General features: G+C 44.1%; 1 protein-coding gene across 33 annotated transcripts in view; it reads right to left on the bottom strand.

The window, feature by feature from the left end:
* Window positions 1-16,607, bottom strand: part of MAPK8IP3 (mitogen-activated protein kinase 8 interacting protein 3) — an 80,962-nt gene that overhangs the window by 15,319 nt on the left and 49,036 nt on the right. For 15 of the 33 annotated variants that reach the window (XR_009725094.1, XM_061351098.1, XM_061351096.1 and 12 more), the window contains 8 exons: window positions 15,978-16,035; window positions 14,873-15,025; window positions 13,270-13,351; window positions 11,406-11,557; window positions 10,761-10,817; window positions 10,110-10,280; window positions 9,230-9,356; window positions 8,056-8,151 (listed from right to left, as the gene is read on the bottom strand). Coding sequence is in view for 32 of the 33 variants with exons in the window: in XM_061351098.1 (XP_061207082.1) it covers window positions 8,056-8,151; window positions 9,230-9,356; window positions 10,110-10,280; window positions 10,761-10,817; window positions 11,406-11,557; window positions 13,270-13,351; window positions 14,873-15,025; window positions 15,978-16,035 (896 nt within the window). In the remaining variant the exon portion in view is untranslated. The remainder of the gene's footprint in view (window positions 1-8,055; window positions 8,152-9,229; window positions 9,357-10,109; window positions 10,281-10,760; window positions 10,818-11,405; window positions 11,558-13,269; window positions 13,352-14,872; window positions 15,026-15,977; window positions 16,036-16,607) is intronic. The other 18 variants (XM_061351105.1, XM_061351103.1, XM_061351102.1 and 15 more) reach the window with 5 other exon arrangements.

Genomic DNA, 16,607 nt, shown 5'->3' on the forward strand with positions numbered 1-16,607 from the left:
GAAGCAGAGACAGGACACCTGACCCAAACTGACCAAAGAGGTATTCCATACCACAGCACGTCATGCCCAGGAGGTAACTGGGAGTTTCCTGGAAGGGCTAGGGGACTGTGGGGTTGGAGGAGGTATTGGTCAGTGCTTGGTCGGGCGGGGGGGGGGGAGGCCGAGATACCGGTCGGCTGGTGCTGAGGTGTTGTATTCTCTTCCCTTGTTATTTCCTTTATCATTATTATTATTGGTGGTAGCACTAGTGATTTATGTTATACCTTAGTTACTAAACTGTTCTTATCTCAACCCATGGGGGTTGCATTCTTTTCGATTCTCCTCTCTGTCCCTCCAGGAGTAGGGGGAGGGCAAGAAGGGGGGGGGGTGAGTGAACAAGCTGTCTGGCTGGGGTTAAACCACGACAGTTCTTTCTGGCGCCCAACGTGGGGCACGAAGGTTTAAGATAATGACAGATCTGACCGGAGTGTGTCTAATCATATTTGTGATAAGCATTCATCGTTTTAGATTAATAGTCACGCATCACAATGCTGATTTATTGGCTCTCAAAGTTGTTCCTCTTGATCTCACAGTTTCTGTATATCATACCTCACTTAGAGCTGGTATTTGTTGTGTTAGTGTTTTTCAAGTGTGGGGCTTGGGCTAAGGTTCTTATCTCATTGCACTTTATGGTAATGACTTGTAATACAATAGAATCATTGATTATGAAACTAATCTGGCTTATGTTCCCAGTGTGGTCACCACCTTTATACTTTGGGAAGTATATAATAAAAGTGCTTAGAAATTACACAACTTTTTTCTCCTTCCCAGGTGGTCAACCTGTGAAGGAGACATTCTTTTACCCTCCCAGTCCCCCCACCCCCAGAACGTTTACAGCATCATTTGAGAGTTTTGAAGTTTTTGAATGGCCTTGAGACCTGTTTGCAGATTGTGATGGGGATCACCCTGTTGGCACGCATACAGAATGTATTTTGCCCACTACCATTTCGTCTGATATCAAAAGTTAAGCAGAGTCAGGTTTGGGTTTTGTCTGGGCTTAAACGATGATATAGGAGGACCAAGAGACTTTCCCCGAGGCTGGACAGCCATGAGTGGCAGGGTGTGTGGGATAGTATGGGCAAGTATCTAGGCCAGTGGGCCCCTCCAGTACTTGGGAATTTCACCACCAAACAACTGCAAAATCTGGAAGAATTAGTAAAACACTTAAATGAGGTGTGTGGTCATTCTGGCCATACCAGAGATGGATGAATCATAGCAATGTGCTGGGGCTTGGCCTATGCTTACAGGGCCTTGTTCAACATTATTCAGCACCTTCAAAAGGAAAAAAATGCCCCTGGATCTGAGGGCAAAGCAACAGTGCAGCTACTCCAGCTCCAAGCACAGCAGCTACACCACCCCCAGCAACAAGTACAGTCACTACTCAAAGCAGTGATAATTACAGCAGCTAAACCAGAGGACCAATTCATACCATTATCAGTTGCCCCTGTATGCAAGACAAAAAGCAAAAAAGAGGCAAGAAGGGTGAAGCAAGCTGAAGAAACAATGTATTCACCACCCAGTCTAGAATCTGATCAGGAGTCATCATCACATGATGAAGAAGAAGAAGTGACTTCTTGACCTCAGACCTCAACCGAAGTATGGAATATGTGGGAAGATTTTACCCGTCAACCAGGGCAGCAAGTGATCACCTGGTTGCTCCGATGCTGGGACAATGGGGCTGATGGTCACGAACTAGAAGGTACAGAAGCCAAGCAGCTGGGATCACTTGCTAGAGAAGGGAGAATTGACAAAGCAATTGCAAGAGAGAGAAAGTCCCTCAGTCTTTGGAGGCGGCTCTTGGCAGCGGTGAAAGAAAGGTTTCCATACAAGGACAATGTTATGAGTCCTTTGTCCAAGTGGACTACTTTAGACAAAGGCATCCAGTCTCTGAGGAAATCAGCCATTGTAGAGATGATCTATCACATCAAGCCCAATAATGGGGATATACCCATAGACCCAGCTGAAGTCGAATGTACACGACCCATGTGGCAAAAACTTACACAGAATGCACTGTCATCATATGCCCATTCATTGGCAACAGTAAACTGGAATGACATAGTACCACTAACAGTGGATGAATTGATTCATAAACTCCGAAAGTTCGAAGACAATCTCACCCCCTACCATCATCTCAGCTGTGGAAAAACTGTCCCAGGATCTCAAACAATTGAGGGACGAACTATCTGATTTATCCAGCTCCTCATGTGTACCAATACACGTCTCAGCTTTTAACAAAAGGTGTCCTATTGTTTGAGAGAGGAGATACAGGAGGTATACACCATGGGCCACCCTATGGTTTTACCTGTGGGATCAAGGCGAAGACATGACAAAGTGGGATGGAAAACCTACTTCAGCTTTGGAGGAACGGGTGAGTGAACTGAAGAGGGGAGCAAGGGCCAAGACTGATCATCCCATGAGAGCTGCAGCTTCAGTCTCTGGTGAGCAGGTTCCCAGATGGAGTGGAAGAGCTGATTTTACTCCAGCTCCTGTAATAACGAAGAATAATCCCTTTCAACACGACTTAAGTGTCCAACATTGTGATGACTATTAGAGGGGCCCTGCCTCCAGCCAAGGGGAGGTAGGGGGCAATCGGATTTACTGGACTATATGGATCAGATGGCCTGGCACATCAGTCCCACAGAAGTATAAGGCAGATCTAGCAGATACCGGTGCACAGTGTACCTTGATGCCATCAAGCTGTCAAGGGGTGGAACCCATCTATATTTCTGGAGTGACAGGAGGATCCCAAGAGTTGACTGCACTGGAGGCTGAAATCAGCCTGACTGGGAGAAAATGGCAAAAGCACCCCATTGTGACTGGTCCAGAGGCTCCATGCCTCCTTGGCATAGACTACCTCAGGAGAGGGTACTTCAAAGACCCAAAAGGGTACCGATAGGCTTTTGGTATTGTTGCTTTGGAGACTGAGGAAATTGAGCGGCTGTCCACCTTGCCTGGTCTCTCAGAGAATCCTTCTGTTGTGGGGTTGCTGGAAGTCTAAGAACAACAAGTGCCAATCGTGACCACAACAGTACACTGATGGCAATATCGCACCGAGACTCCCTGATTCCCATCCATCAGCTGATCCGTAGACTGGAGAGTCAGGGAGTGATCAGCAGGACCCGCTCGCCCTTTAATAGCCCCATATGGCCAGTGCAAAAGTCTAACGAAGAGTGGAGACTAACAGTAGACTATCGTGACCTGAATGAAGTCACACCATGACTGAGTGCTGGCGTACCGGACAGGCTATAACTTCAGTACGAATTAGAGTGAAAGGCAGCCAAGTGGTATGCCACGAATGATACTGCCAATGAATTTTTCTCAATTCCTTTGGCAGCAGAGTGCAGGCCACAGTTTGCTTTTACTTGGAGGGGTGTCCAGCTCACTTGGAACTGACTGCCCCAGGGGTGGAAACACAGCCCTACCATTTGCTGATGATGATAAAGACTGATCCAGACTGCACGGGAACAGGGGCAAGCTCCAGAACACCTGCAATACATTGATGACATTATTGTTTGGGGCGATACAGTGAAAGAAGTCTTTGAGAAAGGGAGGAAAATAATCCAAATCCTGCTGAAAGCCGGTTTTGCCAAAAAAACAGAGTAAGGTGAAGGGACCTGCACAGGAGATTCAATTTTTGGGAATAAAATGGCAAGATGGACGTATACAGATCCCCATAGATGTGACAACAAGACAACAGCAATGTCTCCACCAACTAATAAGACGGAAACACAAGCTTTCTTGGGTGCAGTGGGGTTCTGGAGAACTCACATCCCAAATTACAGTTCAATTGTAAGCCCTCTCTATCATGTGACCTGGAAGAAGAACAATTTTAAATGGGGCCCTAAGGAACAACAAGCCTTTGAGCAAATTAAACGCGAGATAGTTCACGCAGTAGCCCTTGGACCAGTCCGGAACAGGCCAGATGTAAAAAATGTACTGTACACCGCAGCTGGGGAGAGTGGGCCTACCTGAAGCCTCTTGACAAAAAACTCCAGGGGAGACTCGAGGTCAATCCCTGGGCTTTTGGAGTCAGGGATACAAAGGATCTGAGGCCACCTATACCCCAACTGAGAAAGAGATACTGGCAGCCTATGAAGGGGTTCGAGCTGCTTCGCAAGTGATCGGCACTGAAGCACAGCTCCTCCTGGCACCCCGGTTGCCTGTGTTGGGCTGGATGTTCAAAGGCAGGGTCTCCTCTACGCATCATGCAACCGATGCTACATGAATTAATGGGCTGCACGAATTACACAACAAGCTCAAACAGGAAATCCCTGTTGTCCAGGCATTCTAGAAGTCATCATGGACTGGCCAGAGTTCAAAGATTTCAGAATGTCACCAGAGGAGGAGGTGATACGTGCTGAAGAAACCCCACCATACAATAAACTGTCAGAAAGTGAAAAGCAGTATGCCTTGTTTACTGAGGGGTCCTGCCATATTGTGGGAAAACATCAGAGATGGAAGGCAGCTGTATGGAGTCCTCGATGAGAAGTTGCAGAAACTGCTGAAGGAGAGGGTGAATCGAGTCAGTTTGCCAAGGTGAAAGCCATCCAGCTGGCCCTGGACATTGCTGAGCAAGGAAAGTGGACAGTACTTTCTCTATAGTGACTCATGGATGGTGGCAAATGCCCTGTGGCGGTGGTTGCAGCAATGGAAGCAGAGCAACTGGCAACGCAGAGGTAAATCCATCTGGGCTGCTGCACTGTGGCAAGATATCACTGCCCGGGTGCAGAACCTGGTGGTGAAGGTACATCATGTAGATGCCCATGTACCCAAGAGTTGGGCCACTGAGGAACACCAGAACAACCAACAAGTGGATAAACCTGCTAAGATTGAAGTGGCTCAGATGGACTTAGATTGGCAACATAAAGGTGAATTATTTTTGGCCCAGTGGGCCCATGACATTTCAGGCCATCAGGGCAGAGACACAACATACAGATGGGCTCATGAACGAGGGGTGGACATAACAATGGACACTATTGCCCAGGTTATTCATAAGTGTGAAGCATGTGTTGCAGTTAAACAAGCCAAATGGTTAAAGCCTCTTTGGTATGGAGGATGATGGCTGAAGTACAAATATGGGGAGGCCTGGCAGATTGACTATATCACACTGCCACCAACCCACCAAGGCAAGCGCCATGTGCTTACCATGGTGGAAGCAATCACTGAATGGCTGGAAACATATGCTGTGCCCCACACCACTGCCCAAACACTATCTTGGGCCTTGAGAAACAGATTTTGTGGCTACACGGCACCCCAGACAGAACTGAGTCAGACAACGGGACTCATTTCTGGAACACCCTTATAGACACTTGGGCCAAAGAGCATGGCATTGAGTGGGTATATTATATCCCCTACCATGCACCAGCCTCTGGGAAAATCGAACCGTACAATGGGCTGTTAAAAACTACACTAAGAGCAATGGGTGGGGGAACTTTCAAGCATTGGGGTACAAATTTACCAGAGGCCACCTGGTTGGTCAACACCAGAGGATCTGCCAAAAGGGCTGGCCCAGCCCAGTCAGAACTTTTACATATTGTAGAGGGCGACAAAGTTCCTGTGGTGCATATGAAGAATTTGCTGGGGAAGACAGTCTGGGTTATTCCTGCTTCAGGTAAAGGCAAACCCACTTGTGAGATTGCTTTTGCTCAGGGACCCGGATATACATGGTGGGTAATGCGGGAAGATGGGGAAGTCTGATGTATACCTCAAGGGTATTTGATTTTAGGGGAAAACAGCCGATGAACTTAACTGTATGCTGTTGCCTGCTGTGTAATACTTTTATAGCCCATGAACTAAGAAGTCTTCAGGTCACCAGCGACTAGCAGTGACTTCCCCTCAACCATCATCCCAACAGAGAATGAACTTTGATAGAACCAGACAAGTTCTGCAGTAAAGGAATGATCAGCATCAGCAGGCAATGATCCAACACTGCACACAGCCTTTCCTGCCCTGAAAGACTGTTACAAGAGATGGAACCTGACATCATGGACCGAATGGAATTGGCAGCATTATAGGGATTGGTCCATGCACTAAGAAATGATTTCTTTCTCTCGGCCTGTGAGTGTATGTGGATGTATATATATATGTAAGAGCGATGGTATATTGAAAATGTGGGATCTGAGCATGACGTAAATGGTATGGAATAAGGGGTGGATACTGTCCTGGGTTGAGCAGTAGCAGTCATTTTTCTCCTTCTTAGTAGCTGGTACAGTGCTGTATTTTTTACTTTCAGCCTGGGAATAGAGTTGATAACACCAATGTTTTTAGTTGTTGCTAAGTCATGTTTACTCTGACCAAGGACTTTGCGAGTCTTATGCTCTGCAAGGGAAGAGGGGAGGCCGGGAGGAAGCAGAGACAGGACACCTGACCCAAGCTGGCCAAAGACGTATTCCATACCACAGCACATCATGCCCAGGGAGCTAACTGGGAGTTACCTGGAAGGGCACGGGGCTCTCTTTTAGGGTCGGACTTGTTTCTGCAGGTGGTATTGTATTCTCTTCCCTTGTTATTTCCTTTATCATTATTATTATTGGTGGTAGCAGCAGTGGTTTGTGTTATACCTTAGTTACTGGACTGTTCTTATCTCAACCCGCTGAAGTTACATTCTTTCGATTCTCCTCCACATCCCTCTGGGAGCGGGGGGTGTGGGAATGTGGGGAAGGAAAGAAAGAGGGAGGAAGGGGGGGGAGTGAGTGAACGAGCTGTGTGGCTGGGTTTAAGAAGTAACTTTTTTTTTCTTCTTCAGAGATGCAAATGAAAGATTTAAAGAAAATAAATATAATAAATCAGGTGCCTAAAACCGGGCTCCTCACTTTTTCCAGCTCTGGGGTTCCTAAGCCATTGTAGCAAACCAAGCAAGGCATGGCAGATGTTACTAGCCTGGGCTACAAGAAAAGCATGACTGCTTAACTACAACTGACAGCAACTGCTTGGCTGAGGAAATATAATCAGGGCAGTCGTGTCCCCCTCCCATCCTTTGCACTCTTCTGCTTCCTCGTAATGCCTTTGCCCAAAAATCAGTTTGTCGGAGCTGAAAGCTATTTACAGAACTAAGACAGTAAAAAATGAAACCACAACAAAACAGCATTAAAACCCCAATAAAACAAAACAAGAAACCCAACCGCCCCCCCCCCCCCCAAAAAAAAAAGGAAAAGTGGCTGGTTTAGCTCTCTACATAACAAGTGCAGAGTGAAAGCAGCACACTACGTATTTTCTGAAATCCAATCTAGTTAACCGCCCCAGAGCTACTTCCAGACAGGTTTTTAGGAGAATGCTGGGAAGGAAAGTCCAAAACCAAATGTATAATGGAAAGATGCTGAAGACAGTATTATCCAAAAAGCACGTCAACCTGCTAGAAACAATTAACAGAGTAAGAGTTTCCTTACAATCAAAACATCAGAATGACATCCCAGAATCACCTCTGAATGAAGTTCACAACAAAGTGCTTATTTCAAAACAAATAGCTATAGCCAATAAATGTGCAGAGAGATGACCTATCCTCAACTGCAGTTCTACTGTATTACTGCAGTTCTACTATAGTACTGACAGATGCAGCTTCACAAATACCTGCTCTAGGTAATTTTGGCCTGTTACCAGTGGATCCTTGTCAACAGTGGAGTATGAAGTATTGAAATGCATTTTTACTTTTACCTGCTCATTTTTATTAATTTCTATTGTTTTGTATTATACCCTGAGAAGTTTTACAAAAAGCCTTATGAGCACAAAATGTCATTGATATTATGTAAGAATTGCCTCAAAAAGCATAAGGTGTAAGACATAAGCGTAAGCCCTGGCAATGAAAATCTGCCAAGAATGATGTCCTTACAGAGATGTACTTTTTTCCCTACATACACTAGAAACCACATTTCAAAAAATGTAGTGGAAGATTTTGAAATTTCGAATATATGATGTAAGAAAAATACAGACTATTGTAAAAATTGCACATTTAGTGACTAAAACTCCTTGCTTATTCCATGTCCCCATTCTGGACTCAAATGGTATGCAGAGACAACATACCTTCATGGTTGGGTCCTTCTCTACTAATGGGCGACAATATACGGGCACGGGGACGTTTTTCATGCGAGTGTCTTCCTGACCACCACTGGGACTCAGCTACGGAGGAAGAGAGGAGGAAAAAGACAGTACAAAGCTGCAAACACCAGGCTATGGTAAGAGAGATGCATAACCAATATGGCAGAAACAAAATTAATGATGTGGGTACTACTAAGGCTCCATCTCACATCTTGTATGAAACAAGAGTCCCTGCAGGGAGGGAGCAGCCTGCACTAGAGTATGCCTCTCTTCCCATGATACTGTGCCCCAGTTACAGTTAACAGAGGATACACTGCACTGCTGACAGACTGCTAACAGATGGGTTATTAATGGATGCTCCCTGCAAAGAAGTCAGAACACTGGCATTCCTTCCATCATGGCCTGAAACTCACAGAATCATAGAATGGTTTGGCTTGGAAGGGACGTTAAAGATCACCTAGCTCCAACCCACTATCATGGGCAGGGATACCATTCACTTTCAAGCCACACCGCAAGGCTCCTTCCTTTCAGATGGTCTTTGACCAGTTAAATGAACTTAGCCTATAGGCTATGAAATGAGGCTGATGAAATTTGATTTTGTGTTACTGCTGGGAAGAAGTGGGAGCAAACTGCAGTGCATTTGGTTTTTATACTAAATGACTGGTAAAGTTCTCAGAGTGTAAACAAAATACGTAATGTTCAAGCCTAGTTATAATAACAAAGGAAATAAGGCCAGGTTGGATGGCGCATTGAGCAGCCTGGTCGAGGGGAAAGTGTCCCTGCCCATGGCAGGTGGTTGGAATTGATGAGCTTTAAAGTCCCTTCCAACCCAAATCAGTCTGTGATTCTATGATCCTGTGGTTCTATGATTAAGTAATGGGGCCGGGACAACACAGTTTAATTACTTTTGGTATAAGGTAGGTTCTTTCAGCACCTTCATGCAGGCAGAGGAATGCTCCCTCCACTGATTTTGGTGGGGATACAGCAAACATTGATTTGATTTGTGTCTACCATTATCATCAAAACATACATGCATGTGAAACTTCTAACTGAAATATTTAAGGACTAAGGCTAAGGTTACCAGTGGGATAGCTAGATCTCCCCTGGTTTTGCTGCGAGGGACAATGCCCCTTCAGCCTACCCAGAGAAAGGTTCCTACCTGCTTGTACTTGGCAGGGAGGCTCCAGCCGCAGGCCTGCAATCGCCCATCATCATTCCGCACATGCTCCCGGACCTGGCGATACTGTTCCCGTTTCTGTTCACGACGTACTGAGGATGTGCAGTCACTGAGGAGAGAACCAACAGTGTTGCTTCTTAGTCTGGGGTTAAAAACAGAAACTGAAGGTTGAGGGAGCATCACCATAGCAGGAGGAAACATAAAGCAAACTAAATCCATCTTTGAAAACAGATGCAGGACATCAGAGAGAGAAAAACTCTGTTAGGAAACAGAGACAGGCATCCTGCATCTGTAACTCCAGGCCAAATCTCCGTTATCTCCACTTCAATGCTCCAAAAACCATTCAGAAACAGGGAATCAACTGGCTCTCAATAGGTTTTTTAAATATCATTCCAAGATTAAAACCAAATACTGTATACTAAATGTGCTGTGAGAGAACTTTTGTCTTCACCTAAACTCCCCGTCAACAGGGTCAGGCAAGACATTTCACCCTGCTGTCCCAGTGCTGCCATCACTCTCTACCACAACAGCCCTACTTCATTCTATCACAGTCTGCAAACATGAGTGCAGAACCAGGGTTGAGGCCAACTCAAGTCTACAGTGGTCCCCTGCTGAGATGAACCATCACAGCCTAGAGCGCCACAGCACTGTTATGTTTGGAAGGACAAAGTTTGCTGAGCCCACCACCCATGTGGTAACTGATGAGTGAAAGATCACAGAGATAAACCAAAACCACAAGGAACAGAAACGCATTAACACCACACAGACCTTTTTTAACACAGAAAACAGATTATTTTAAGAAAAGCTCCTATTTGGGAATGCTGCAGGGTGACGTGGCTTGGTACACAGCATGAGAACTCACTCTTCAGGGAAGAACTCTAGGGTGCGGCTGCCAGAGGAGATCTGGCACATGGTGTGACTGCGACGCTGGCTGAACCCTGCTGTTGTTGGAGACTTGTAGTGGATGTTCACAGATGGGTAGGTCCTCTTTGCTGGTGGGGGACTTGAGGAAGAGCTGAACAGACGGCTAAAGCTGAGGACAGAAGAAGACCCAGAGATAAGAGAAAACATACCGGCAGAGATCACACACCATAGATTCACAACTAGGGAAATGAGGTATGCAATCAGGGGTTGTTAAACCCTTCATGAAAACTGCCCTATTTCAAACAGAGAGCCAAGTCCTCAGTTTGATTGACATAAGGAGGTTTTAGCTTCCAGAAACAAATACCTTCTGAAAACAGCCCTTTATTAAAACTGATTGTGAGTGTATGTATATTGCCATTCCAGGATACTTATGATCTTTTTCATTTAGTAAAACAAAACCAGTACAGAGGTTCAGATCTGGTTTTAATTTCACTAAGAACAAAGGAAGCCCTTGAAGGCAAATGGGTTCAGCTAGCAACACTTTTAATTGACATTTCACTAATGTTGAAGTCTACTAAGTTGCTGTCTAAAGTAGAATTGGCAACACTTCCCCTTTTCTCAGTCTTATGCAAAACACCAAAGAACTTACAACTGCCAAATGGTGGACTTCTTCTTCTCCTGGACGGATGGGTGTTCACGGGAAGCTCTAACGACAAACACAACAGAAGCAAGTTAATTTCAGCATCTCTTACCCAAGCTTTTGCCAACGAACAGGCCATTTCCATCAAGAAAGCCATGTCAAGATTCGTAATTCATTCTGACATGTTTCAAAACACAGCAGAGGAAGTGAGCACACACAACTATTTTATGTTTCAATGCTGACATGAAGTGATAGTAAGTGTGTTCAACTTAAAGTTTTATCAACTCCCTGAAACATTATCAGTACTAGGCTGGTAACTATAAACCCCAGCATAATATTCAATTCAAGCCATAGCCTTTAGAAGTCAATTAGAAGCAACGTTCTTCCCTACAGCTTCTTCTAGTGTAATTAGCTCACAAAAAACAAGATAAAGAACTGCCCAGCGTCTCCAAAGCAAAATGGCAACTTGAGATTTGCACCCCAGGTTCAGGAATAAGAGAGAAAGAATTTAGCTACTAGGAGAGAAGCATCTACAGTTTACAGAAACTTTCAGCACTTCTCAACCTATCTATTGGTGGGGGTTCCACTGATCACAAGGTCAGCCACAGCCAGGTTCTCTCCTAAATAGGAATATTCACCAATATCCAGTCTCACCTGATCATCTCTGTCCACCTGACAGCCTCCTGGAGCTCCATTAACCTCTCTTTGTATTGATTGCGCTCCATCAGAACCCGGGCCATTTCCACACGGGTGAAGCGGCGACGCTGAGCTATGGGAATGTTGTCCTGCAGAGGGGAGGAGCACTGCTTCAGACAACAAAAGACGGAATGGGACTGATGTTAGTATAGGGCAAGTCAGGAGTCAGAAAGATAGATTTGTTAGTTTGCTTCCTGCTCTGTTTGATTAGCCCCAGAATTCCCCATTAGGAGGTGCTAATTCTAGACAAGTGAGCTCCAAACTACAGCCCATGGACTTTTGGGGTATTCTACCAACCCACGGAAACTGGAATAAAATCCATCATCAAACTAAAAACTCCATGCAGGGACTATTGCCAGCAAGGCGTTTTCGTATCTGCAAGGAATTATGAGAATACACAGTGGTCCATTGATCCAGAAGTTTGGAAATCAAACTTTTAGTTCATTAGCAAAGCCAGGCATCAGCAGCAGGGAGCTACCACATAATGCTGTCCATTCCCTCAACATGACTAAGAAGGAGGCATTCTGTAATAACACACTGATAAAGGTGCAGGGCACAAGAAATTGAAGGAAAGCCTTTTCCTCTCTGGTGACACAACTTGGCCTTCCAATGAGGGCTTAGGAAGCAGCAGGAATGAGGTTCGGTTTGTCTCTTTTGAGTGGGAAATGAGAGTAACATTGCTAAGCTGGGGAAAATATTTGCCAAAAAAAGAAATTCTGAAGATTTTGGGAACTCATTACTAGGAAGTGGCACTGGGTTGTCTTTGTATTGGTAATTCCCAACCTCAGCCTGGCTGGTGAGTACTGGTGGAGCTGGAATAGCAAAAATTAACCAAGTCCCTCTCCAGCCTCCCTGGACTTGGAATAAACCTGTATGAGCAGTCAAAACAAGAAATGCATAAATTAAAAGGAATTTTACAAGCTTTTTTCTTTTAATTAAAAAAACAGACCTTCTGTCAGCTCAGCTTAAAAGAAATTCATCCCTCCTCCGCATTTTACAAGCATAACTTGAAAATTTTCTTACCTACCTAAACTCTCAACAGAACAAGTTTATCTCAGTTAAATAAAAAGAATTAGGCTCAAACTGAGTCTCCTCCAGTACCTTTCACAAAGTAGGAACACAGTAATATTGAAGTGTATCTAATTCCCTGTCCTAGCAGAATGACACTGACATGGAAAAATCTCTGTTACTACTTAGGCTTGGGTTGAGTTTTTTTTGGCTACAGCTCGTCTTTGTTGAAAAACCTCTAGCTTAGCCAGAACAGTTGGAAGAGCTGTCATGCCCATAAGCCTTCTTGGCCTGCACTCTGTAACAGGCAGTACTGGCTTGTGTAAAACAAATAATGAGAAAAACAATGCTGCAAGACTGAATTACAGAACTAATACAAGGCAGCTGTTACTGCTGCAGAGCTGACTGTATAACCTGAATTTCTCTGCACAATGTCCTCACGGCTTACAGTCTCCTTGCCAAAGTGAAGACAAGTGTTTTTGGAGAAGCCTGACTATCACAAGACACTGAGAGAAATCTCACTGCACACTAGGCTTTAATTCAAAATTAGGGAGAAGCAGGTAAACGGTGTCAGCTGTTCATCAAACTGTGTCAGCTGCTAATCTTTTCAAACCAAACTATGGTTTGAAAGTCCTCTGAAGAGGCAATCTCATGGCTAGCAACACCCATCAGCAAAAACCCTCAGTTTACCAGCTTTAGCTTCAGTGTTAACAAAGGCAGATCACTCTGCATCTTGGGACTAGTATATCTGAAGTAATAGAGAGTAAGTGTATAAACCCCCTTTCCCCACAGGCATTTTAGTAATGTAATATACCAATTCTGTACAGAGATAGCTGCTTACATCCTCCACCTCCTCTTTGGGTTCTCGTCGGGCAACAATGGCTTCAGATTTCACTCTAGGAAAGAGGAAGAAAGGTATCCAACTAGCAAGTGAAACCACAGCTAGCTCTCAGGTTTTAGGAGGAGAACCATCTATGGGATGTTCTGTTTGCATGCATCACACGGGAACACTTTCGAACTGTCAGCTAACCATACAAACCATGAGATGGCTCTCTAATATTTTTCCCTCTCTCTTGCAGCACATTACTCTGAGCAGCCTCACCAACATCACCCAATTTATTTGGAACATTTGATGCAAGCACCAAAATACTGACTGCTGAAACAGTCCAGCCAATTTCTGTTTCAGAGCCATAGTCTATGTTCAAATGTTTGATGAGATCTTCACCATGGGAAAACTGAGCCATTATCAACAGCAAAAATACTGGCTCAAGTTCTTCTTCTGGGTCTCTTCTGTTTTCAGTGCAGTGAAAAAAGCTTCTAAAGGGAAGGACAGCTTGCCATAATAGTAGAGAACAGCACATCCATGTTAATAAAATAACATTTTACTGAGTGCTTTTAGTTTCTTTTAACTCCATACCAAGGTGCAGTCATACAATCCCCTCTGAATTACACGAACTTTCATTACCAGTATAGACACTGCATAAAAAAAAAAAAGCTGTCTCCATCTAAAAAAACACACACTTGTCATTTAGAAGTCCATTCCCCTACAGCATATTTATTATATTATACACATTATATATTTTATGAGACTCAAAAGACACTAAAAATATCAGTCTTATTTCCACTGCTTGTGAGCCTTTCATTTCAGACATTTTGAACACCTAAATGATCAGCCTGTGTTATTGCTGGTCATTCTGTGCTCAGATTACAGAGGCAACCTTCCAGACTCCAGCTGCAAAACCAACATGTCCTCTTCACTGAGATACTGCAGTGCAAGTTAAAACCTAATTATATTGCTTTGAGCTCCATGTGACATCTTTAGTTTTATGGCTATGAAATCGTCACAGGCTTTGCTAGGCATTCAGGCTTCAGTTTCTCTAGATGGAGTGGAAAATAAGAAGTGGGATCACTCCAAATGCTACCTGCATAGGACTTTAAAATCTCTTCTGCCTCTTCTTCTCCTTTTGTGAACAATGAAACAATTGCCAATACTGGCATTTAAATACTGTTTGTGGGAATCTGTATTAGCTCTTTCATTAACTGAATGATCATTCATTCCCCTCAGAGCTATACTGGCTGCTATGAGGATGAAACTCTTGACAGTTTCCTTCAAAACTGGTGGATTTGAAACTCCTTTTTTTTTTTTTTAATTGCAAATTGAAACTCTGAACTCTTCGCTCCAGGAAGCCTGGATTTGCTGCAGAATCCTATTCCTGGGGAGGAAAACCGCAGGTTTTATAAAGTTCAATAATCCAATTCAGTAAATACAACATAACACTAAAAATATCTCCTAGCCAGCTACCACCAGCCTTGAAGTACTCTGTAAGGTCCCTTGAACTCCATGAGGGGGAACACAGTAAAACCAGCAGAGGAAATGGGCTTAACACTCATGTCCTCCCAGCTTCCTTTTCACTCACCTTTTCAGCTCCTCCTCCAGCTCCTTGACTCTGGTTTCCATTTTGGCTTTGGCTTGCTTTGTTGCTTCAAGCTCTCCCTTCAGCACTTCCTGCTCTCCAGACAGCTGGTCTACCTTGGCAATCAAATCATTCTTCACAACGTTCAAAGCATTTCTTTAAGGTGTGAAAGGGACAGTAAGCAAAAATGCCCAAACCAGTTGACAGTTGAAATGGGTGTATTTAAACAATTCAGAACAGCTATAATTCATCAAAAGACGATTTGGGCAAGATGGAGATGCAGAAGAACACAGGATCACCGTAACTGTGATGAGGTTTGGCCAGTTCTGAATCCTGACTGACAGACCAGCATCTCCTCAAAAAGATGGGAGAATACTGCAGGGAGCAGGTGCAAAGGTAACCTATCACCTGTATAAGGCTCAAATCTGTTTTTAACACACTGAAGATCTGAAATACAACTTTCGTAACTGCTGTTATCTGTAATTGTAGATAATTGTGGATGATGCTGATATAAATAAGCATTTCCAATACCTTAAATCTTTAAGTATTTTAAAATCTTTAACATCAGCATCCTATCATAGAAAGTTCTCAAACTCTGCCTTCAGAGTACTCTACCTTCCTCTTCTTGGCTGCTTAGATTTACTAGCTGGTTTGCCAGCCTTTCTCGAAAAATAAGTCCATTACATTGTCTGCTTCTCCACTACCATCTCTTTAATCTTTGAGAAGTCTTCTCAATAGTAATTACCTTTCCAAATGGCAAACCTTGCAAATAAAAACTTCAAACCAACAATATCCTCACAGAGGATCAGACCCACACCTAGATAACCACTGAAGTTAATTAAAAGCTTGGCACTGATTTCAGTTGGGATCAGACCCTAACATCACATGCCTAAGGGACTGCAAGTGCCTCCAGAAAGGGAACAGTTAGGAAACCTGCTCAGAAGAGCAATTCCTCTTCTACAATTGAAGAAACAACAAGTATTCAAGAGAACCTGTTAGACAAACAAGCAAGCCCCTGTGAGGCCAGAGTTTTGTCCAAGACCTACTTCAAGATGATATGTCATTCGTAACTACTAGGCAGGTCGTTCAGAGCACACAAGTTCCTTACTTGGTTTCCAGTAGCTGCGAATTCTCCAACAGCAGATTCCCCACTTCTTTGCCCATTCCTGTAAAGAAAGGCCAGGAAGTTTTCACCTGCTCTCCTAGAAATTTGACACTTGTGTGGCACTGCCTGACTCATGCTTGAGGAAGAGAAATTGCTTTTGTTAGGCTTCCCTAGGCTTTTGTATCCTGCTGTGGAGACTGGAGTACCTCTTGCTGAAAGACCATGCAGCACAAGCAAAGACACCCATGTGTCCTTCTGTAAAGCGCCCAAATGCAGACCTAGCTTCCTACTCCAAACTTTCACAGGCTCCCTTAAGAGGGACAGAGGAAAGCTTCACTAACGCCAATCAGAGGAAGTCAAGTCAGTAACTCCTGGTTCAGCCATGAACTACTGCAACCACTTTTTATCATCACTCATACAGAAAGAAGGAAGAAGTTCATGGGTTTTTCACAGCAGACAGCAAAACACTGTCAAAATTGCTGGCCAGATCTGCACACCAGTGGTTTTCTTTCCTTCTCAGTATAAGCTGGATTTTCTGTTTCGCAGTACCAATTTGGAATCATGGTTGTGACCAGTTTCATGCATATGAAAGGCTTCCCATTATCAGCCTTCCACGAGAGCAATTTTAATAAG

Source organism: Neopsephotus bourkii, unplaced genomic scaffold (assembly GCF_033783945.1).
Source record: "Neopsephotus bourkii isolate Nb327-2 ecotype Australia unplaced genomic scaffold, CSIRO-AGI_Nbou_v1 NB_551, whole genome shotgun sequence".
NCBI lineage: Eukaryota > Metazoa > Chordata > Aves > Psittaciformes > Psittacidae > Neopsephotus > Neopsephotus bourkii.